At 37.5% G+C, this 22,323-nt stretch overlaps 3 protein-coding genes across 3 annotated transcripts; 1 reads left to right on the top strand and 2 right to left on the bottom strand.

The window, feature by feature from the left end:
• The first annotated feature begins 570 nt into the window (after positions 1-570).
• Positions 571-6,641, top strand: LOC137175764 (tetraspanin-9). The gene is made up of 9 exons (XM_067581643.1): positions 571-765; positions 3,078-3,119; positions 3,359-3,438; positions 3,593-3,784; positions 4,147-4,221; positions 4,309-4,410; positions 4,708-4,839; positions 6,027-6,110; positions 6,213-6,641. The coding sequence occupies exons 3-9, from the start codon at positions 3,376-3,378 to the stop codon at positions 6,282-6,284; spliced, it is 720 nt and encodes a 239-aa protein (XP_067437744.1). The 5' UTR covers positions 571-765; positions 3,078-3,119; positions 3,359-3,375; the 3' UTR covers positions 6,285-6,641.
• A 130-nt stretch (positions 6,642-6,771) lies between these two features.
• amdhd1 (amidohydrolase domain containing 1) lies at positions 6,772-12,607 on the bottom strand. Its single transcript, XM_067581642.1, has 9 exons — positions 12,393-12,607; positions 11,010-11,116; positions 10,832-10,896; positions 10,480-10,757; positions 10,173-10,398; positions 9,467-9,591; positions 9,285-9,378; positions 9,030-9,190; positions 6,772-7,235 (listed from the first exon to the last, which is right to left on the bottom strand). The coding sequence occupies exons 1-9, from the start codon at positions 12,527-12,529 to the stop codon at positions 7,130-7,132; spliced, it is 1,299 nt and encodes a 432-aa protein (XP_067437743.1). The 5' UTR covers positions 12,530-12,607; the 3' UTR covers positions 6,772-7,129.
• A 190-nt stretch (positions 12,608-12,797) lies between these two features.
• snrpf (small nuclear ribonucleoprotein polypeptide F) lies at positions 12,798-16,122 on the bottom strand. Its single transcript, XM_067581645.1, has 4 exons — positions 15,980-16,122; positions 14,546-14,671; positions 13,695-13,759; positions 12,798-13,102 (listed from the first exon to the last, which is right to left on the bottom strand). The coding sequence occupies exons 1-4, from the start codon at positions 15,980-15,982 to the stop codon at positions 13,036-13,038; spliced, it is 261 nt and encodes an 86-aa protein (XP_067437746.1). The 5' UTR covers positions 15,983-16,122; the 3' UTR covers positions 12,798-13,035.
• Positions 16,123-22,323: the final 6,201 nt, after the last annotated feature.

The raw sequence follows: 22,323 nt of genomic DNA on the forward strand, positions 1-22,323 counted from the left end.
GGAAAGAAGAAAAAACTGATACACAAGTCTGTTTCCTGTTTTTGGACTTTTTCTCTAATCTTTGATTTTTGCTGAAATATTGGATCATTTGAAAATTTATTGAAATGAAAGCATGTGAGAAGTTTAGAGGGAAAAATCACTATTTGGTGGAGCTGTTAACAACTCATAGACATCTGAAATGTGACCCGACTACACACTGCTTTTTGTAAGACGTCAAAGGCCAAAAAGGTTGGAAACCACTGGTTTCATCTTTAATAATGTGTTGTATTTTAAAAGCTTGTTATATTATCAATTGTGTCAAATCTTCATGTGAAAACTAACTAAAGCTGTCAAATAAATGTAGTGGAGTAGAAAGTACAATATTTCCCTCTAAAATGTAGTGGAGTGGAAGTATAAAGTAGCATCAAGATCAAAGTTGTACTTGAGTACTTGCTTGAGTAAATGTACTTAGTTACTCTCCAGCTCTGCTATTTTTAAAGATCCGACTTTCACAACCAGGGTCGCTGGCCGGTGGGTCTCTCTCTACCCCACCGACAGTCACGCCTCCAGGTCGGCTTCGTCCTCCGCTGAGCTCCGCCCTCTGTAAAGAAACTACCCTCCTCTTCTCCAACCATCGTCGAAACTTAAAAGCCGAGTTCATAGCTTACAAACGTCGGGTTTATATTTTCATACCGGGTGATGCTGTGAAGGGGAGGCATGTGAAAGCTCCTGCGGCAGAAACTTGAGACATTAAGCGGGACGATGAGCTCCAGTTTGTAGCCTACGGTAGGAAACTATCCCTCTTTTTTCTTTCCCCCCTTCTCTTGTCTCGTTTTCGAGGGCATGGGCATGAAAACAATGACGGCCTGAGCGGCGAGGAAGTGTTTTCATTGTCCGTAGGCAAAGATATTCGTGTTTGGTTATCGTGAAAGTATAATATTAGTTGTTTTAGTAAGCCTACGACTGCTTATTTTGTCAGTTTTTTAGTGCAAACTTTTGGAAAACCGCAGACTGAAGTTCAATCCAGTGACGTCACGTCGAGACGAGATGGAGATGGAGGACACTGTAGTAATAATACTGTAGTAATAATAATACCGTAGTAATAATACTGTAGTAATTATAATCACTGTAATAATTATAATCACTGTAATAATAATAATCAGAGGTGGAAAGTTATTAAGTACATGTACTCAAGTACTGTATTTAAGTGCAATTCTGAGGTACTTGTATTTTACTTGAGTATTTCCATTTGATGCTACTTTATACTTCCACTCCACTATATTTCAGAGGGAAATACTGTATTTTCTACTCCACTACATTTATTTGACAGCTTTAGTCACTTTTCAGATGAAGATTTGACACAATGGATAATATAACAAGCTTTTAAAATACAACACATTGTTAAAGATGAAACCAGTGGTTTCCAACCTTTTTGGCTTTTGACGTCTTACAAAAAGCAGTGTGTAGTCGGGGTCACATTTCAGATGTCTATGAGTTGTTAACAGCTCCACTAAATAGTGATTTTTCCCTCTAAACTTCTCACATGCTTTCATTTCAAAAATGTTCAAATGATCCAATATTTCACCAAAAATCAAAGATTAGAGAAAAAGTCCAAAAGCTGAAAACAGATTTGTGTATCAGAACTTTGTTTTTTCTTCTTTCCTCTCCCATTAATCATCTCACAACCCCTCAGATTTATCTAGTGACCCTTTGGAGGGTCCAACCCCTAGGTTGGGAACCACTGGACTAAACTAGCTAACTGTATATAAAGTAGTGTAAACTAGCTCCACCTCCAGCAGCTACAACAGTAACATGCTGCTCTAACACTGATGCTTCACTATTAATAATCTAATGATGTCATATACAATAATATCAGTCAGAGGGACCAAACCACTACTTTTACTGCGATACTTTAACTACATCAAGCTCATAATACTTATGTAATTTTACTTAAATAGGATATTTCATGCAGGACTTTTACTTGTAATGGAGTATTTTTACATTGCTGTTTTGGTACTTTTACTTAAGTAAAGGATCTAAATATTTCTTCCACCACTGATAATAATAATCTGAGCTAAAGTACTTGTCTTAGCAAAGTGTTGTACTTTATGGCACACTTCTATCAGTTGTTATTAGCTTAGGGCTGTAACTAATGACTATTTTAGTTACCAATTAATCTGCTAAATATTTTTGTGATTAATTGAATAATTGTTGATGACATAAAATGTCAGAAAATAGTCCCAAGCCCAAGGTGATGACTACAAATGTCCAATATCTACATGTATTCATTTTGCCAACACCGAAGACAAAGAAAACCATAAGAACCTCACATTTGAGAAGCTGGATATTTTTGCTTACAAAAATGATTAAAAAGATGATTCAATTACCAAAACAGTTGCTGTCGATCAACTAATCTAATTAGCTTATTGCAGATATATATTTATCGGTGTATATGTTGGCTGTTAAGTTACAAGAAATTACAGTCAACAAATGCCAAATATATGTTTGAGATCATGTAGAAACAGTGTTTCAGGCCACCAACACTGAAAAGATTATGTGTCCTATATATGTCGATCACAATTCTTAAAAGAAAAACAGTTTTTAAGAGATATTTGTCTGTTTAAAAATGTTGTGTGTGTATATATAATAAATGAATATTGGTCATTATCTGATTTTGGTACAGTATCTTTCAAGTAGGGCTGCGACTAACGATTATTTTCTCGATTAATCGATTAATTTTTTGGTCTATAAAATGTCATATGGTGAAAAAAGTCAATCACTGTTTCCCAAAAGCCTAAGATGACGTCCTCAAATGTCTTCTTTTATCCACAACCCAAATATATTCAGTTTACTGTCATAAAAGACCAAACAAAACCAGAAAATATTCACATTTAAGAAGCTGGAATCAGAGAATTTGGAAATTTTCTTCTTAAAAAATGACCCTGAACATGAATAATCTCTGTGCAGTTGTGTTGAATTTGAAACAACAATAACAGTCAGTTGAGTTTTTCCTGTGAAACCTAAGACATCGTTTTCAATGATAACTTGTTTACAAAATACAGTATCGTATAAATGTTTTTGTACACTTCCTGTTGCAGGTTCACCACTCGAGCTTCTCGGTTCATCTGCGTGTTGAAGTGGTGAGTTTATCTCCTTCTCGTGTGGCTGCAGTATGAGTCTCCAGGGAGAACAAAGTGTTTACAGTTACTGTGATATAAAGGGGAGATAAAGATGGTTGGTGAGCTCTGATGTCTGGTTTGTGATCATGGAACAACCAAAAATCATCCAGTAGATAATTTGATGTTATAAAACTCAATCTTAGTCCAGTTTTTTTTTTTAAAATATTGTCATTTCTCTTTCCTAATCATTTTTTTTGCAGCGCCTGTCGATTCAATCATGGCTCGCGGCTGCATCTGCTGCGTTAAATACATGCTCTTCCTCTTCAACCTGCTCTTTTGGGTAATTATAACATATCCAGCTCCACGCACACTGACTCAGAAAAATGTACTTTTGATGTTACAATGAATCAGCAGAAAGATCAGTATGCCAATTAAAGCGCTCAGTTATCATTAAATCGGCAGGAAGTTGCTTAATTTCCTGTGTGCCTTTCTAGCTGGGCGGGTGTGGACTGTTGGGTGTCGGTGTGTGGCTGTCGGTTTCCCAGGGCAGCTTTGCCACGCTGTCGCCCTCCTTCCCGTCGCTCTCCGCCGCCAACCTCATCATCACCCTCGGCACCGTTGTCATGGTGACGGGCTTCCTGGGTTGCCTGGGTGCAATCAAGGAGAACAAGTGCCTGCTGCTGAGCGTGAGTATAATACAGTACCCGTCATGTGTCACTGGTCTGCTGTTTTCTGTGTCAGAGTACTTAAATGATGTTGTGTTCAGGGTGCATGGGAATTATAACTTTTGTAACAACCTGACGTTCTAAATTAATTAATTTATTTTGTTTTTTTTGTGCCACTGATATCAGAAAAGTCAGAATCCTCCACCAAACTTCATGTTTATTTTTTGTGATTTACCCCAAAAAGCTAAAATGAAGTGTCTTTTTAAGTAAGGAGCTCATATTTCCCATATTTTGCATTGACTTAAATGCAACATCAGTACATCATGCATGTTTCTGGTCATGTTTAACCGAACTTTTCTTGTTTTTCTTGTGATTTTATTCAGTTTTTCATCGTTCTGTTGATCATCCTGTTGGCCGAACTTATCCTCCTCATCCTGTTCTTTGTCTACACCGACAAGGTAGGAACGTTTATGTTTATCAATGAGCGTTATAGACGAGTGTGTCTACACGTCCCGTGATCCACCTCTTCACCTCTGTCCTCACAGGTGAACGAAAATGCCAGACGAGACTTGAAAGAAGGGCTGGTGCTGTACAACACAGATAACAACGCTGGACTGAAGGATGCGTGGGACACCATACAGGGAGGAGTATGTTTTACACACACATACCACAACATAGCAAAAGGTTAAGTTTAGGTTTGGAAAAGCATGGAGGTATATTTTAAGTCCCGAGATGTTTTAAGAATAAAAAAAAGTCCTCTAGCTGTTTTATATTGTGTTTTATGTAGTTATTTCTATCCAGTTTTCTTCTTTTTAAGTGTATGCACTTGTTTTTAGTATTTCCAGTGCTTTATAAGCTCTTTACAGGTAAATAAAGCTCTCATTATTATTATTATCATTATTATTAATAACTGACTATGTTTTCCTCTCCTGCCTGTGCACCAGTGGAAGTGTTGTGGAGTGATGAGCCACAGTGACTGGTACACTGCCCTGCAAGTCAATGTGGTTCCCGACCTCTGCTGCCAGCAGTTTTATGAGGGCTGCGGACGAAATGCCTCCAACGCCTTCTGGACACGGGTCAGTGTGTGTGTGTGTGTGTGTGTGTGTGTGTGGGTGTGGTCATTAAGTCTCAAAACTGGCAAACTACGACATTTCTTATCAAATTTCAAGAAAAAGCAATTTAACCTCTCACTCAGCTCCAGTACATTATTAGCATTCTTATGACAAACAACTGATTTTGTCAAGTTGATAAAATCATTCTTGGTTGAAATGTTGGCAGTGATGAAAAGTAACTAATTGCATTTATTAAGTACTTTACCGGGGTATTTCCACTTTCTACCACTTTATACTTCTACTCTAATACATGTCAGATGGAAATGTTATTTATCACAAGTTCCATATCTTGTGCACACAAGATAAAGACTTTGGAAGGGCTCCATAAGCTGAAATACTGCACTTTTTACTCCACTAAGGTTATTTGGCAGCTATACTGTAGTCACCAATTACATTCCATTGCTCTAAATAAAACTAAACAACACTATAAAAAGTAATTAAAATGATCCCCACCTCGACCAGCTACATTAAAATTTCTGCATAAACATTAATGCATAATGCATTCACTCTCTTTTAGCTCTGTTTCTGCTCTCCACCAACTCCTGAGGGAAATATCTGACTCTTTAGCTGCTAAATGCTCCACTATGTTCACCAGCTAGTCTGCAGCTAACTGTGTTGCCGTTTGGTCCTCAGCAGGAAGTGTACAGTTGGTTTTTAGAGCTTTTTCTCTGAAAACAGCTGCCTGCTAGGGCCAAAAACGACACTATGAGAGTGCTGAGAGTGAACCAAAACAGTAAAGTTGCAGCCAAACAGATAAACAATGAGCTGAAACTTGCTGTAAAGCTCCGTAAAGCTGAGGGAAGCTGCAGAGTCGCTGATAATTCTCTGTAGGTTCATCACTACGATCATTTCATTTGATACATTATTATAAATACCATAACCTGCATCTTTTCTACATGTGTGTGAATTTGTTACTAAAGAAGTTTCATGTCCCTGTCAGACCTCATCAGCAGGGAAATTAAACTAAAAACACACCACAGTAGACACTTGTAGAGACAAGATTTCTTTAAATGTATTTGTGATTTTATTCAGCATTTAAAAAGGTCTTTACTTTCCCAGTTAAACCTTTTGATTGGGTTTCAAACTGGATTCCTCTAATCTGCTTTACTTTCCCTTCTCCTTTGCTAATTACTGTTGTTGTTTGTTTCCAGGGTTGCTATGAGAAAGTAGAGGAGTGGTTGGATGACAACAAACACCTTCTGGGAACCATCGCTATGTGTGTGTTGGTCATACAGGTAAACAACTCTTAACGTGGCGCTTACATACAAACTCTCAAACAGCTACTAGATCATGATGATGATGATATATTTTGACCAAATGTGGTTTTGCTATTTCAGCTCCTCGGTATGGCTTTCTCCATGACGCTTTACCAACAGATCCACCGAGCAGGGAAGAAGTACGAAGCCTGACGGGATTTCAAACAGTCAATCCTGGTGACATAAAAGTCCCAGAAAACATCATATCTGTTACCTTCATCTGTTGTTTATAATAAAAACAAGCCAGTTAGCGTGTGTGCCACTACAACCTTTTATCTATGCACCCATTTATTGTTGTGAATAGCATTTAAACTAGTTTTTCTTATCGTCAGCTTTTTTTTTTTTTTTAATCACATTATATAATGAGTGTTTTTATGTAAAATATTTGGTAAGTATTGGTCTCTGTCAGTATCTGGCTGGTTAAGCTATGCCTGTGGATCCATTTAGATAAAAACAGAGCATGTGTGTGTGTGTGTCAACGTGTTCAATAAAAGCAGAGAGCACTCTTCACACGTGTGTGAATGGTTAATTGATAACGTTTTGTTTCAGGTGATAGTGCTGAAAACGAGTATTACTGACTCATTGACTTCATTACAGCTGTTTTCTTTTGCTTCATTAATCTTTATTCTGTAGTTTCTGTTATCTGCTTTCACCACAAACACTCTTCAGTGACACAGATAAAAGCAGGGTGAGCGTCAGGTCATTGCAACGTTACATATATTCTAGGTCAGATCACGGCAATCAATAAACTCTTTGATCATCTGAGGTGCCAAATATTTAACCTGCTTCTGTGCTGATAATGAAATTCCTCTAATGTAAAGTGTAATGTGAATAAGTTGATCTAAGTTCTGTTATCCATCACAGAGAGACATCAAACATGATGTTTTATCTAAAAAACACTGCTCTGTGGACAATTCATTAATACTGTAAAGATAGTAACATTGATTCGTCGGCCTCAGCGCATCGATTTATAGGCAGAACGTTCTTTTTTCCCCTGGTTATAAGTCCACGGTTTTGTCGTTATCGTAGACAACATTGCCTTTGATGACGACATAACGGATGAGCTCCTGATGTCCTCCCAGCTGATAGATCAGATGCTCCCATCTGCAGTGAAGTAACCAGAGGACAACGTTTGTTCCACACACTAATACAACATATAAACATGTGAGGTATGCAGTTGTATAACGAATAAATATTAGTGTCTGACACACAAAAAAAACCCTGTACAAGCCGATACTGTGGTTCAGACACAAACATAATTATACATAGTTTTAGTTAGACTCGGTTTTTAGCAGGTTTATTAGATTCGTCTACGCTGAGAAAGCAACAACACAAGACTCAGTTCATTCAGCAATTAAAGCCATATTGAGAGGACTTCATTACATTTTCATTTTAGAGGTCCAAACATCTTATTAAAACAGAATTAGAAAAGGAGGTTACGCTTCAACAATGGGATTCTCAGTGGAGGGCTAAACCCAAAATCCAGTGATCATGTTCCAAAAAATATAAAAAGGCTGCACGTCTCAAATATCTGAGTCAAGGAGGACAAAATAACACTTCACTTGTTTATTTGGCTTTTTCTATTGTGATGTGAGCCAAATAAACAAGTTAAATGTTAGTATTTTGTCCTCCTTGACTTGTACATTTGAGATGTGCAACCTCTTCATATTTTTGGAACATCCGATTAAAATAACAGCTAATAAAACATCCCACGTATTTTGCACCGTTTGCTGTTTCTGCTGTCACTAGGAATGTGTTGTTGTTGTTCAGCCTGACTGGAAAACCTGCACATTTCCTAGTAATAAGGAAGTAAACTATTTGTAAATGTTTAATAAACAGATAAGTCTACACAGCCGGATCGACTGCAAAGCTGCGATTTATGGCCAAATGAACTTTGAGTCTCAAAAACTTTCCTTGAGATGAGAGATCAAAAGAGGAAATGATCTATTTTGGAACCACTTTACAGTTAAATCACACAGACAGTTTTAGATAAATGGCCTCTCATAGGCTCAGTCTTAGACTTTGATCTTTTTAATATTACTCTCCTCCAGATTCATGTGTTGTAATGTAATATCAAATTCTTGAAGTCTGACCCACACAGAGATCTCAGTGGTCTCGCCGACTGCTCATTTTAGTTTGAGGTATCTGAAGCCCTCTACTGGATGTTTACTGAAGTGCACTCTGGTCAAGCTGTAATTCTGTTATGTGCAGCTTTAACTATTCCTCTTTGCAGTAACTAAATATACACTCACTGAGCACTTTATTAGGGACATCTGTGCAATCTAATGCACTCCAATACAACAGCTCTGCCATAGATTCTAGTCTTACGAAGCTTATACATTTTTAATTTTTGTTGACATTGTGGTTGTAGTGGGTGGTGGTGTACTGGAGTGCATTATATTTAAAAACTGTTCCAAATATTTTGTCCACCCCGTTAATATAAGGTGAAGTCAGGTAAATTGGGACACTTTGAGATAGATTACCAAGAAACAACCTCCTAAAATCCTGAAGACTACTTTAAGTGTTACTTTTAGAACTTGTTGTGGATCTCTGTTATATTTCTATAAGGAAAATATGTTGCCACGTAAAATACTTTAGAGTTAGTTTAGTGTTTGTTTGTTTAAATGTTTAAATCCATTTATCAGTTCAGTATTGGCTCTCATAGTAACTTATGATTTTATGGAACCTGGTAGCCCAGAAACATGCCGGCTTCACTGGTTCATGGTTTTCCTTGATAAGACTTAAAATTGTAGCTGACGACTAAACACAAATCATATCTCTGATCAACTTATACTAAAAACAAGACAATAAAGACATAAAATCTTTGAACGAATGACAGATTATTTTTCTGTGTGTAAATATGGCCATTGACATCTTTTTCTGTCGTGGTTGATTTACCGTGTGGCGTTGAGGACCAGCAGGTCTCCATGTTTGTTGACCTCCAGTGAGCCATGTGTGTGGGAGCGCCCGAGGGCGTAGGCTGCATTGATGGTGGCCGCCGCCAAAGCCTCTGGCATGGACATCCTCATATTGACACAGGCCAGGTGCATGACCATTGGCTGGGGAAGGACACAAGTTAAAGAGATGGGAAGCGCATAAACCGAGGATAGAGACACGTCTTTTGACACCTCACACCTCTCCTGTTGCACTCACCATGGAGCAGCAGTAGGCGTTGGGGTTGAAGTCACTGCCGAGAGCAACAATTACTCCAGATTCCAACATGTCTCTGGCTCGGGGCTGGGGCAGCCTGGACACACACACAGATTACTAGACACCTCACAGCCATAAAGGCTTAGTGTGTGGGAATATTAACGTGCATGTGTGTGTTAAAATACCGCAGAATGTAAGCTGTAGTTGGTAGAAGGACTGCAGCGGTTTTTGCTTTTGCCATGGCAGTAATCCCCTCATCTGTGACCTCCTCCAGGTGACTGATGGCTAAGGCTCCTAGCTCCGCTCCCAACTACACACACAAGTTAACAAAGCTCACAATCAAATAAGCAGTAGTCTTTTTTTTAAGGTAATTATTGTAATACATTGCAGTTAAGTCCATAAACTTAGTTATAAGTTATAATCTAAAGACCTTAATCAAGAAAAGATGCCAAACAGTGGCTGATTACAGCTTCTCAAATGTGAAAAATTCAGCTTTTCTCTATTTCATACCATTTTAAATCGAATATCTGTGAAAGCAATTTGTACTCAGAACTTGTGATGACTTTTTTTTACTATTTTCTGGTGCAAACAAGAGACCAACACAGAGTAAATATTGTTGCTTAATGTCTCCTGGATGTGTAAATACCAGGCAATCCTTTTCACAACCACACTCAGCGATATATAATGTTCCCTTTTTGTTAAAACAGTTTTTAGAGAGCTGTTGACTCAGCTTTATAATCATTTTGGAGGCTGTATTTTGTGCTGCTGTTGAATCATAGTCTTGGAGGAAAAGCAGTATCTGAGACATTTGGGGTTTTTCAGTTTAGTGTGGTGTTGTCTGCCTCCAAGTGTATCACCAAAAATATCAATAAATGCAAGAGTAAACAAAACCTGAGCAGAGTTCATAGGATGGAGCTCATCTCCATGGAAGTTGATGTTTAGACCCATGTCTTTGCCAGCCTGCAGGATCAAGCGCGTAGAGCTGAGGTCAAACACTCCCTGCTCACAGAAAACGTCGATGTTGTCGACTCTGAGAGTCCCGGCAGACATACGTTCTTTCAGCCGAGGCAGCTGAACCTGCAGAATGTCCTGTGTGGCCTCTGCAACTGTCTTCCCTCTGAAGAGGCAGAGAAACAGTAAAGATTAGAGTGAAGATTAACGTTCAGGATGTGAAATGAGATCATTTTTGAGGCCATACTTGGGCACCGCATGGGCTCCACAGTATGTTGAGGAGATGTTGATGGGCAGGGTGCGTCTGGCCTCCTCGATCACCTCCAGCATCTTGAGCTCGGTCTGCAGCTCCAGGCCGTAGCCGCTCTTACACTCCACCAGGGTGGTACCCGTCCGCTGCATCCGAACCAACCTGCTGCTCAGCGAGGCCAGCAGCTCTGAGGCCTCTGCAGCTCGGGTGTGCTCCACCGTGAAGTGGATCCCTCCGCCGGCCCGGTGTACGTCCATGTAGGTGGCACCTGCCAGCTGCAGGAGTAACAAGCATTTCATTACTTAGATGCAGTCGTGGAAGTCAAAACATATCGGTCATAATGATGTACCTTCATTGCAAATTCGTGCACCCTGTCACCAGCCCAGACTGGATGGGTGTGGGCGTCAACCAACCCTGAAAGAAGAGCGTTCTTTAAAGGTGAAACACTGATTTGAATATTATGAAAGCATCCAAAACTACCACTTGCTTGTAGACTCTACTGAGCCTGTGTGTGGTGTGATACTCACCAGGCAGGACACACATTCCTGTTGCATCGATCACTTTATCAAAAGATGCTTCTGGATACTGAGTCCTGATGGTGTCAGCAGGCCCCACGGCTTTAATCAGCCCATCACTGGAAGAAGAAATCAGTTAATTTAATTAATACACTAATGTGAGCGTTGACTTTAAAGTACAGCTGAGCCTGACGATGCACAGTTTAGACTGATTAAAGCTGAACTGAGCCTCACAGGATGAGTCTGAGATGTCCTTACAGAGGATAAACCTCGCTGATTTAGGTAACAACGTGGCCTTTCCTCAGGCCAAACTTTCCATTTTTTGCCTCAGTAGTGGTCAGGAAATATCAAGAGTGGTAGCTGGTATAAGAAGAGTACTTTTTCTGCAACCAGTAGACTCAACTTTCATTTAGAATACATAAAAAGACAGTAGCATATTTTACACTTTTAAGCTTTTGATGGCTTGTTTCTCATGAACTTTACATGACACTGAGAGCAACGGGTGTTGATGTTCAATCGGCCTGTGACATCATCAGCCTAACTGATGCAACTGAGCAGTTAACTGGCACACTGACAGTTATTGGCTGTTGTTTCCTAACCAGCTCTACCTGCTGCTGATAGTTTTAAAGTATAACTGAAAATATGACTATTGTAACAATTTCAATAATACAGTTTTTGTACATTCATACATTCTTGCCCCACTAACAGTAAGAAGTTGTGTGTGTGCATGTGAACAGATATGTAAATAAACAGCATATCTCGCCTGTCTTTTCTGACTCATAGATGCTGTCTGGCTTCACTATATTATTCTATTATTATTTTATTAATATACTTACTTTTTTCCTATGTGAATCACAATTATGTATTATTTTTGATGATTTTTTATCACTATTGCACATAAAACTCTTGAAACGTGATTAAATTAAGGCTGTGAACCCAGAAATATGGACAGTGAGCTCAAATAATGTCTCATTAAAAATAGTTAATAATAGAAAATTGTCAGATAATGATAAAAGAAATCATAATAGCAAAGTTGTCTCAATTCATTTTTTCACTCACTTAGTTTTCTGGTGTGTAATGAGTCATTGCAGCCTCAAGGGGGACGTTTATTCTACAGGAGTGCTGCAGTAGAATAATTTTCCCTCCATTTTTTTATTTAACAAAACCTCCCAAACCTGCAGATCAAGTAAAGCTGTGACAATATTCATTCTGCAGATCAGATCAGAGAGCTGCTATGTGACAAGCTGCCACATTTCTTAATATAACTAAAGCCTAGTTTTGGTTGATTTAGTCTGATAAACTTCTGATTATTACTACTCATCAGAATTGTCACATGTGAAATACTCTCAGATGCCTGTAGTTTGCATCACATGTAAGTATATTACTTTCTCTTACCTCCCTATTACAACGCTCCCATTTTCAATCACACAAAGACTTTGCATCCCACTCTTCGTCAGGTATTTCTCTCCATTGTTGCAGATCAGAACCACCTGTTTGGCGTTCTTCACCAGTAGTCTGTAATTTCTGGACATTTTTAATTCATCCAACACGGTTTCTTCAGAGACTGTTGCTGCAGATTGACTGGCTTTAACTAGCGGTTTGGAAACAGGCAAATATTTATCCAGGAGAGCAGAGTTTAAAGTGCACAAAGAGGGGCGGCACTCCTGTCACAGGCATCAGAGAGAAAACCATTCAAACTGTGAGTCTATCTCTGTAGTTACACTGTTCAGTGTAATAATTAAAGCAGGATTTACAATTTCTACTTTTTACTGTCAGACAGCAAAAACCACAGCAATCCGGTTTAAGAAAGAGTACAATAATCATTTTATTGTTTTTGTATTATAACATCAAAACATTACATTGGCCTCATGTACAGTAAAAAAAAAAAATCTTTCTCAAAAAAAGCTGGAAAAAATAACCTAAACCCCCAAGCGTTCATTTGTTTCACATGGTGAAAACACAAACACACATTAACTCAAACTACAAAGGTACAGTCACACTCATACAGAACATCGGGGCCGAGTCCTCTTCACCAACATCACTCTCTCATTTCTCCGTCCTCTTCCTCCTCTTCTACACCTCTGATGTACAAAACATTATTGCACCTGTGGAGGGAGAAAACACGACTTTACTCTCAGAAATAAAGACAAAAGAACAGTACGTTTATCAGGTAAAACTCCACTGATTTCTCTGAACAAATGTTAATTATTGCCTCAGGTTGGTTTAGGTAGTTAAGAATCTAGAGGCCATAAAAAACACTTTCTCTGCATTATTCAGCCAAAATCTGCTTTTCAGCACCTGTACTTGACATGTACTTCTTTTAAATCTTATTTCACATAATCTTGTTGAGTAATAGTTAAAAGTCTGCCAATTGTTTTCTTGATTAATCATGTTGTTTTGTCTATAAAAGCTTGTTTTAACTTGTCAGAGCCCAAAGTAATGTCTTCAAATATCTTGTTTTATTGATTAACAGTCCAAAACCCAAAGATACTCAGTTTACTATCATACATGACTCATAAAAGCTTCAAATCATCACATTTGAGAAGCTGCAACCAGCAAATGTTTGACTAAAACAATTATTAGATTATCAGAATAAGTGCAGATTCATTTTCTGTCGATCTACGTTGCAGCACTAGTAAAAAGTTAAAGCTATACTGATCTAGTTTTGGCATGAAGATGAGCAGATGTACAACATACCTGACAAGCACCTCACCGAGGTGACCCGCCAACGCTCCATCCACGTATTCTTCTGTGTTCGCCAGCTGTCAGGAAAACACGTATAATATAAGGGTCAAAAGGCTACTGATAAAAGGTCTGTTTGCATTGTTAAATCTCATTTAGCAACAAAAATAAACCCCAAAAATATGAATGTTGATACTTGTTTCCACTCAGCTAAGAGGCACAGTTTGGGGATGATAAAAGCAGGACGTATACTGAGCAGTTCATACCAGCACAAAAAGTAGTGACTAGTGGGCTCTTTATATTAGGAACAGCACACAAGTGCATCATTCCTCAAACAAAATTGTGACTGATTTTATCCGATAACCTCGCTGATCTAGTAAAGGAGGTTATTCTGGCTGTGTTGAGTGTGGAGCTGCAACTAAAGATTATTTCCATCATCAATTATTCTGCTGAAAAAATTGTTGTTGATGTTTTATCTATAAAATATCTGAACAATCGTGAAAAATGCTGTCATATTTCTTGGAGCCAAAGGCAACGTCTTCAAATGTCTCGTCTAAAATCCAAAGACATTAACTATCATGTGACACAGAAAATCTTCAAATAATCACATGTGCAAAGATGCAACCACTAAATGTTTGTCATTTTTTCCCTTAAAAATAACAAAAATGATTATTTGATTATCAAAATTGTTGCTAATCAACTAGCTGTTGCAGCTCTAGTTGACTGAACTCAAAGCCAAATGGTAATTACAAATTCAACTTTACTAAAACCTTCTGCGATAAAAGTGGAGAGAAAAAAAGGCACATTTTTTATTGGAACATGCAAGAAGTATGGTACTTAATGTTTAATGATGACTACTCTCTTACCTGCATGTTCATGTATCCATCCACAGACACCAGGTAGCCCTTGTACTCCATACCCCACTTCAGTTTCACCATCACTGGCTTGCCTGTCAGGCCGTTCAGGAATGGCTTTGGGTTCAGCGGTAAACTCTACGGACAGACAAAACGAAACAGGTTGGAAACATTACATGAAATTTGCTACAAGACCCTCTGACTACATTGGATAACTATACATTTAACAGCTGTCTGCAAAGTTCTTCCCTTTTAAACATTTATTTTTAAATTCACAGTTCATAGATCACATTGCTATCTGAGGAATAGATGTGCTTTGATGGATGTATCCAAAAACAAACCCATTAGATTAATATTTAGATTAATTCATATCTGCCTTATTGTTAGATGTAATTGAGTACAATTTTGAGGTACTTGTACTTTATTTGAGTATTTCCATGTGGTGCTACTTTATACTTTCACTCAACTACATTTCGGAGGGATATATTGTTCTTTCTACTCCACTACATTTATTTGACAGCTTTAGTTACTTTTCACATGAGGATTTGACACAATGGATAATATAACAAGCTTTTTAAAACTGTTAAAAATGAAACCAGTGGTTTCCAACCTTTTTGGCTTTTGACGTCTTACAAAAAGCAGTGTGTAGTCGGGGTCACATTTCAGATGTCTTTGAGTTGTTAACAGCTCCACCAAATAGTGATTTTTCCCTCTAAACTATATAAAAATTGTATATAAAGTAGTTGAAACTAGCTCCACCTCCAGCAGCTACAACAGTAACATGCTGCTCTAACGCTGATGCTTCAGTATTAATAATCTAATGATGTCATACATAATAATATATCAGTCAGAGGGACCAAACCACAAGTAGGATTTTTCATGCAGCACTTTTACTTGAAATACTGCAGTATTTTCGTATTTTTGCACTGCTGAATTGGTACTTTTACTTAAAGGATCTGAACACTTCCTCCTCCACTGACTTTCACACAGGCCAAACAACACAAACAGTAACAGGCTTTACGGATAACATTAGAGACTTAAAGTGGAGCCAATTCAAATGTTAAAAAGTACAACACGTTTTATTTGCATTTAAGCACATAACGTTACAAGCTGAATTGCAAGATTTCTAAATGAAGTTTGGTGTGATGTTCCCCGCACAAAAAATGGGCCAAACTCAAACAAAAGGCAGCATATTTACATTTATACATGTGAGAGGGTGGTAATAAATCCACATAAGTACAGTTTAAGTAAGTACATATTACTTATAACACTACTTGTGTGCGTAAATGTGAGGACTTCATTCATTCGGTCGAGATTATGAATGAGAAGCTAACGTGGCTAATGCTAACAAGCTAACCTGCTATCATCGCGCGGTGATAACGAATACAAATACATTTTAAAAAGTGCCTAATGAGTTGATAGCAATCATAAGTACGTTATACTCACCATTTTTCTTTAGTATTATTCTTTTATGGAAAGGTATAAATCGGATTTGATGTCTTTTCGTCACAATAACGTTTGCTCTACAAAAACTGCACACACGCTTTACCGCCGGACCGGATGTTAACTTTGACCTTTGAGGAGTTTTCATGTTTTTACTTACTGCCGCCTACCGGCCTGAGGTTCACACTGCAGGTCACTTAAAGGCTCCGTCCACTCAAAAATGGGTTGTTCTCCATGTTCCTACAGCTGGATGTTTGATGTATGTGCAGAGTTTGAAGATAGATAGATAGATAGATAGATAGATAGATAGATAGATAGATAGATAGATAGATAGATAGATAGATAGATAGATAGATGCCAACTATTTTGATAATCAATTAATGGTTCTCTGGTTCCAACTTCTTAAATGTCAATATTTACTGGTTTATTTAGTCCTCTATGATAGCAAATGGGACAAAACAAGGCATTTTATGCTGCATCATGGGGGCTTTGGGAAATAATGACATTTTTCTTTTTTCTTTTTTCATCTAATCAATTAATTAAGAAAATAATCGACTGATTAATCCGACCAATTGCAGCCCTAAACATTAGTATAACACATTTTTTTATACATTCGTATATATATTTATATACACATATATTTTAATATAACTTTTCTTTTTAAATATTCTACCTTAGCCAGTAATCACAACAGTTTACTTTAAACTGACATTATATATATTTATAAACCTTTTTGTGTCCATGACAACCGAATGAACTCCAACTGTTGAGGAAGCTTATAAGAGGACTTTAAGTTCAGATATTTCTAAGATCAAGAATGAACTTTGACCCTCAAGTATCCATATAACTAACTTCTAACTTCAACAACTTTAGCAATTATTTTTCATTATTGATTCATATGTTTATAATTTTCTTTAAATTTCATCAAGGTGATGTCCACAAGTTGCTTGTCTCCTCTGACCAGGACTCCAAACCCTAAAAATGTTCAGTTTACTGTTAAGTTAAACAAAGAAAAGCAGCAAAACTTCACAAGTTGAGAAGCTGTTGCAGATTATTTTCATGTATCTACAAACAGATTAAACAACTCATCATTACAGATCTACCAAGAACAACTCACAGTAAATCTGTGATCCTCAATATTGACCTTATATGACTTTATTGTTTCAACTTGTCTGGTTTCTAAAATTATCCTAAGATTACTGTATCATTAAGTCCAAAGCAAATACAATCCAGCCTCTCTATGAATCTCTCAATCTGGCTGTACTTGAACTACACTATACTGCATGTACAACACCTGCTCGATAAAATATTTCACTTTAACACAAACTTTGGCAAAGAATTATTCAGTAATTGAAAATCGTGGCCTATTTTAGGAGCAAAAAAAGTGAAATGACGTCATATCTGGGTCAAGCCGGCTCTCTGTCTGGGCAGCTTTTTTCTCTCCGGGCACAAACAGTCTGAAGATTTCCCTCATTTCTCTGCTCTGAAGTGTTCATCTGCTACTAAAGCATCTGACAAGTTCGAACCTGATACTTTAAATAAACCTAACATCTAACTTCCTACAGTAAAGGGTTGGGTTCTGACTGTAAATTCCTCAGAAATTGCACTAGAGCTTTTCCTTGCATGTTTGAAATACTTGTGTCCTTACATCATTTAGCCTATTTTTTTTTTTCTTCTCTCGCTCCTTTTGAGTTGCCTTCTGTGTAATTAACTAATCCGTCAGTCAGTCAGCGTGTCAGATACGGTATGATGACAATGTGGGTGTGAGTGTGTGCTGAGCAGGGAGATAGACAGACAGTGTAGCTCTGCGTGAGTGTAAATGATTAACTCCTACAAGTTGTATAACCTTCTGCTGCAGCATTCTTCATGTTTGTATCATTAGTTGTTTGTATAGCTACTTGGTTTTCTTTTTTTTTTACTTGAAACCTTGTCTTTCTGAAATATTCCTCATGCATGTCGACACTTTGTTGCTCATTGCAAAGGAGCTTTCTGATTAAGAGCGCTGTGAAATATCAACATGCATGTTTTAATCATATTTCAAAACTGTAAGTTGGATTTGATGCTAAGTAACTAAGAACATTTACTTAAGTACTGCATCTTAAGTACAACCGAAGCACTTGTACTTGACTTGATTACTTCCATTATGCCAAATCTCAGAAGGAAATATTGTACTTTTATTCCATTTATTTTACAGCTATAGTTATTTGTTACTTGTCAGATAAGATTTCACATATAAAAACAAATGATAAGCTTATAAAGATTATACAAGTGTTCCCATCGTTTTTGGCTTTCAACCTCTTATTAAAAAAAAAAGCTGTGTCTTAGGGACCTTTGTCATTTTTCAGATGTCTAATATTTACAATCTTTCACAAAAGAAGCAAAGATTAGAGAAGAGTCTAAAGATCTGAATTTTTTCTTTGTTTTTTTTCTTTCTTCTCCCATTAATCATCTCACAACCCCTCAGATTTATCTTGTGGCCCGTTGGAGGGGCCCAACCCCTAGGTTGGGAAAAACTAATCGATTAATAGATTAATCGATAAAGAGAGTAATCGGTAGTTGCAACCCATATCCAGATTGAATCTTAGGAAGGTCAAATCTTTCTAAAAATGAGTTACAATTCATGGTTATTTGTCTCCTGCTAGTGGTTCAATGTGGGCAGCTTCTCCTGATGTATTTTATACATTTAAGTCTGACTACCTCATTTACTACTGACTGAACGCTGGGAGTCGATAAGTTACCTTATAGATCACACTGACTGTGGGTTTGCCGATGCTGATTTATCAGTTTTTAATTAAAAAATGTTACAACCAACACATTTCAGTCAGAAATTATAGTTGGAAATGACGATTTGTGATAATCAGCTTCACAAATTAAATTGACTTGATTTGGCTTGACTTAAAACATTCAGTATTTCACTTATTTAAAGGTTTTTAGAGGCCTGTAGAAGTTAAAGAATCCAGTATTTCTCTTATTTGAAGTGATTTTGAGAAGCCTGAAGAATTAAAAGTATCCAGTATTTCACAAAAAAATCAACAATTATAGATTACTAGGGAAAATAAATGATTTTCTGTAGCTGATTTTTTTAAAAATTTTTTTATCTCTTTACTGTAATAATCCGGTGACTCCTCAGTTTTATCTTGGGACCCAGGTTGGGAAGCACAGTTCTGAAGGATTGTACTGTTTGAGAGATTTGTCGTTTTGTGATTAATTAATAATACGTAACATAATATGTGTTTAGCTCTCTCATCCACATCACACCTTATGTCCTCTCTTGCCTGGGAAAGACGTGTAATGTATGTCTGATCCATCCTTTTCTAAACAAAATGAATATGAACTGTTTTACAATAGTATGTCAACTAATACACAGAGGTTTGTTGGTGGTTGAGTGTCAGTGAGGGAATTTTGCATTTTGTAGCAGCTCTTCCAGACAGAGTCATAAGTTCTTCCTCATGTCACTGTTGTGTAGAGTTCAGGACTTGTTCAGGAGGGGGGAAATGTGATTTGATGCTCACAGGTTTGTCGTCAACGGTGCTCTGCTGCCACCTAGTGGTATTAAACACAAACATACATTCATAAAACTTAGTAGTCACACAAAACCTGCAGTGAGCGATATCCTTTATACTTCATCTCTGCTACATTTCAGAGGAAAGGTTGTACTTTTTTACTCCACTACAGTTATTGGACAGCTGTACTTACTAGTTATGTAGCATTTTAAATAAAAAAAAAACTTTTAGCTTGTGACCTCTGACTAAATAGCACTCAGTTTGTTTTCATCATTACGATCAACACCTCTGACATCACACATCACATTTGATACATAAGAAATATTGATTACAGCTGCTTTAATTCAGCTGATAATATTTAATTTGTTTATTTCATTTAGGGAATATTTTAAATGCAGGACTTTTACTTGTTATAAAAATGGTTGCAGTCTAATATTTTACTCAAATAAAATGTCTGAATATTTCCTCCTAGAGCTGCAGCTTGCAAATATTTTCATTACCTATTAATCTATTGATTATTATTTTGATTAATCATTAGTTGTTTGGTGTATAAAATTCCAGAAAATGGTGAAAAATATCAATCCCTGTTTCCCAAAGTTTAAGATGCAACCTAATAATGTTTTGTTTAGTCCCGACTAGAGGTGCAATGATTAGTGGATTAATCGATTATTTGACAACTATTAAATTAATCAACTAGTTTGAAAAGTGATTAATTCCTTTGGGTCTTTTTTAGGGAAAAAAATGTCCAAATTCTCTAATTCCAGCTTCTCAAATGTGAATATTTGGTTTCTTTAGTCATCTATGACTGTAAGGGGGGTTGCCTCTATGTTAATGAATGTTGGTGTTAATTTATTATTGTCAGAGATAACTTTTACTCTGCTGATCTTGAACTACTTTCAGTTTCATTACGTCCTCATTAATTGCCTTGGGAATTTCCTCAGATATTTTTCACTCTTGTGTACATAAATCTGAGAGCAAATGAAAGTAATGCCTGTGAACTTATCCACCAAGTAACACCGAGGCTTCAAACAACATCTCCTGGTGCCCTTAACATCATTCTCGGTGATATGAACCATTACACATTGACACAAACACTGAGAGACTTCCACCAGTATGTCACATGTCCAACCAGACACAATAAGAGGCAAGGTACTGAATATTCACTGGAAAGAAATTGTTTAGGTCTATCCTAACAGCAAGCCATGGGTATCAACATCCCTTAAAATGCTACTGTACAAAAAGAAAAGGTAATTTAGAGAAGGGAACATCTTGGAACTGCGCAAATCTGCAAAAAGAAATTAATTGGCTGGTAAAAGGAAGCATAAGGACAAAATTAAGACACAGCTCAGGATGAACAATCTGGGCACCACATGAAAACTATTGTAGGGCTCAAGAAAGGTAGCAGGAGTAATATAGAGCTTAATGGCTACAAATCAGACCTTTAATCCCTCCTTTGATGAGCACAGTGTGATCAAGTGTTTTAAAGGTTGTAGAACCAGGAGGAGTCCAGGCCAAGATAATATAGGTAGCTGTCTGCTTATAGTATGTGCAGAGGTCCTGTTTTCATCTTTCAACTGTCACACACTCAGCAGTGGGTGCTATCTTTATGAGAGCGTTCATCTTGGTGCCCGTTGCTAAGGGTAACCACCCTAAAGCCCTCAATGACCTCAGGCCTGTTGCCTTAACTTCCCTTGGTTATGAAATCATTTGAAAAACTAGTTAAAGGAGAGCTCTTAGCTAAAACTGAGTGCCTTCTGGACCCTTTTCAATTTGCTTATAGGGCTAAGAGGCCGCTGGCTCGCCTCAGGGTTGCGTTCTCTCCTCTCTCTTGTGCGTTTTATACACAAACGACCGTCGCAGCCATTATGCCAACAGACACGTTGTTAAGTTTGCTGACGACTCTGTAATTGTCAGCCTTCTTGGTGATGATGAAGCTGGTCATGGCCCAGTTGTTGACGATTTTGTTTCTTGGTGTGAAAATGCATTTCTACAAATTAATATCTCTAAAGCAAAAGATATGTGGATAGACTCGCCAGAGCAGTGTTGTCAGAGGTCAGGCAGTGGATATGGTGAACAATTATAAATACCTGGGCAACATGATTGACAACCACCTGAAATTTGATTCAAATACTGAAATGTTGAAATGTTGAAATGTCAGAAAGGTCAGCAATGCCTTTTTTTGCTTAAGGAAACTTACTAAATTCCAGATTGATAAGACTCTAATGACACCGTTTCTATAGAGCTTTTATTGCGTCTGTTATCTCATTTTCTATTATCTGCTGGTATGGCAACCTTGGTACCAAAGAGAGGAATGCCCTTGATAAGATCGTGAAGGTGGCAAGTAAGATAGTGGGAGTAGGCTACAGTTCAGTAGTTTGAATCATATATTCAACAAGCATGTGCTTAATAAAGCTATGAGAATTCGATTAGAAAGTTTTCAGAGTACAAGCTGTGACCATCTGGCCTACATTTTAGTGCCCTTATGGCCACAGAATATAGGTGCATAAATTCCTTCATCCCTATGAATCCCCATAAACGTTGTTGTCAGGAGGAAGTAACCGCTGCTGGTGTTACCTTGTTGATACCTTGATCATTAATAACACCGATGTCTTTGGGGGTTACGGTTGATACTTACTTGTCTATATAAACTGTTGTGTGTTTTTGTGGCATATTGTTGTGTTTTGTTTTGTTATGTGTTTTTATGCTTGCTGCAGTACAAACTGCCCATTTGGGACAAATAATAAACTTGAACTTGAACTTGGCAGGTTAACAAGCAAGATGCATTTTGGTCATTGGCTGTGAAACTTGCCAAAAACGCAAAAGGCTCTCTCTAGAACCAGTATT

Source organism: Thunnus thynnus, chromosome 23, assembly GCF_963924715.1.
Source record: "Thunnus thynnus chromosome 23, fThuThy2.1, whole genome shotgun sequence".
Taxonomy (NCBI): Eukaryota; Metazoa; Chordata; class Actinopteri; order Scombriformes; family Scombridae; genus Thunnus; species Thunnus thynnus.

What these genes read in the sequence shown, in the direction of transcription:
- LOC137175764 (XM_067581643.1), top strand. Translation starts at nt 3,376, where the DNA reads ATGGCTCGCGGCTGCATCTGCTGCGTTAAATACATGCTCTTCCTCTTC. An exon ending in ACAAGTGCCTGCTGCTGAGC is followed by an intron (nt 3,785 to 4,146) that starts GTGAGTATAATA and finishes GATTTTATTCAG; the next exon opens with TTTTTCATCGTTCTGTTGAT. An exon ending in TCTTTGTCTACACCGACAAG is followed by an intron (nt 4,222 to 4,308) that starts GTAGGAACGTTT and finishes CTGTCCTCACAG; the next exon opens with GTGAACGAAAATGCCAGACG.
- amdhd1 (XM_067581642.1), bottom strand. Translation starts at nt 12,529, where the DNA reads ATGTCCAGAAATTACAGACTACTGGTGAAGAACGCCAAACAGGTGGTT. An exon ending in ATCCTATGAACTCTGCTCAG is followed by an intron (nt 9,592 to 10,172) that starts GTTTTGTTTACT and finishes TTGTGTGTGTAG; the next exon opens with TTGGGAGCGGAGCTAGGAGC. An exon ending in CTGGTCCTCAACGCCACACG is followed by an intron (nt 7,236 to 9,029) that starts GTAAATCAACCA and finishes ACTTCACTGCAG; the next exon opens with ATGGGAGCATCTGATCTATC.
- snrpf (XM_067581645.1), bottom strand. An exon ending in ATGGATACATGAACATGCAG is followed by an intron (nt 13,760 to 14,545) that starts GTAAGAGAGTAG and finishes TTTTCCTGACAG; the next exon opens with CTGGCGAACACAGAAGAATA. An exon ending in CTCGGTGAGGTGCTTGTCAG is followed by an intron (nt 13,103 to 13,694) that starts GTATGTTGTACA and finishes CTCCCTCCACAG; the next exon opens with GTGCAATAATGTTTTGTACA.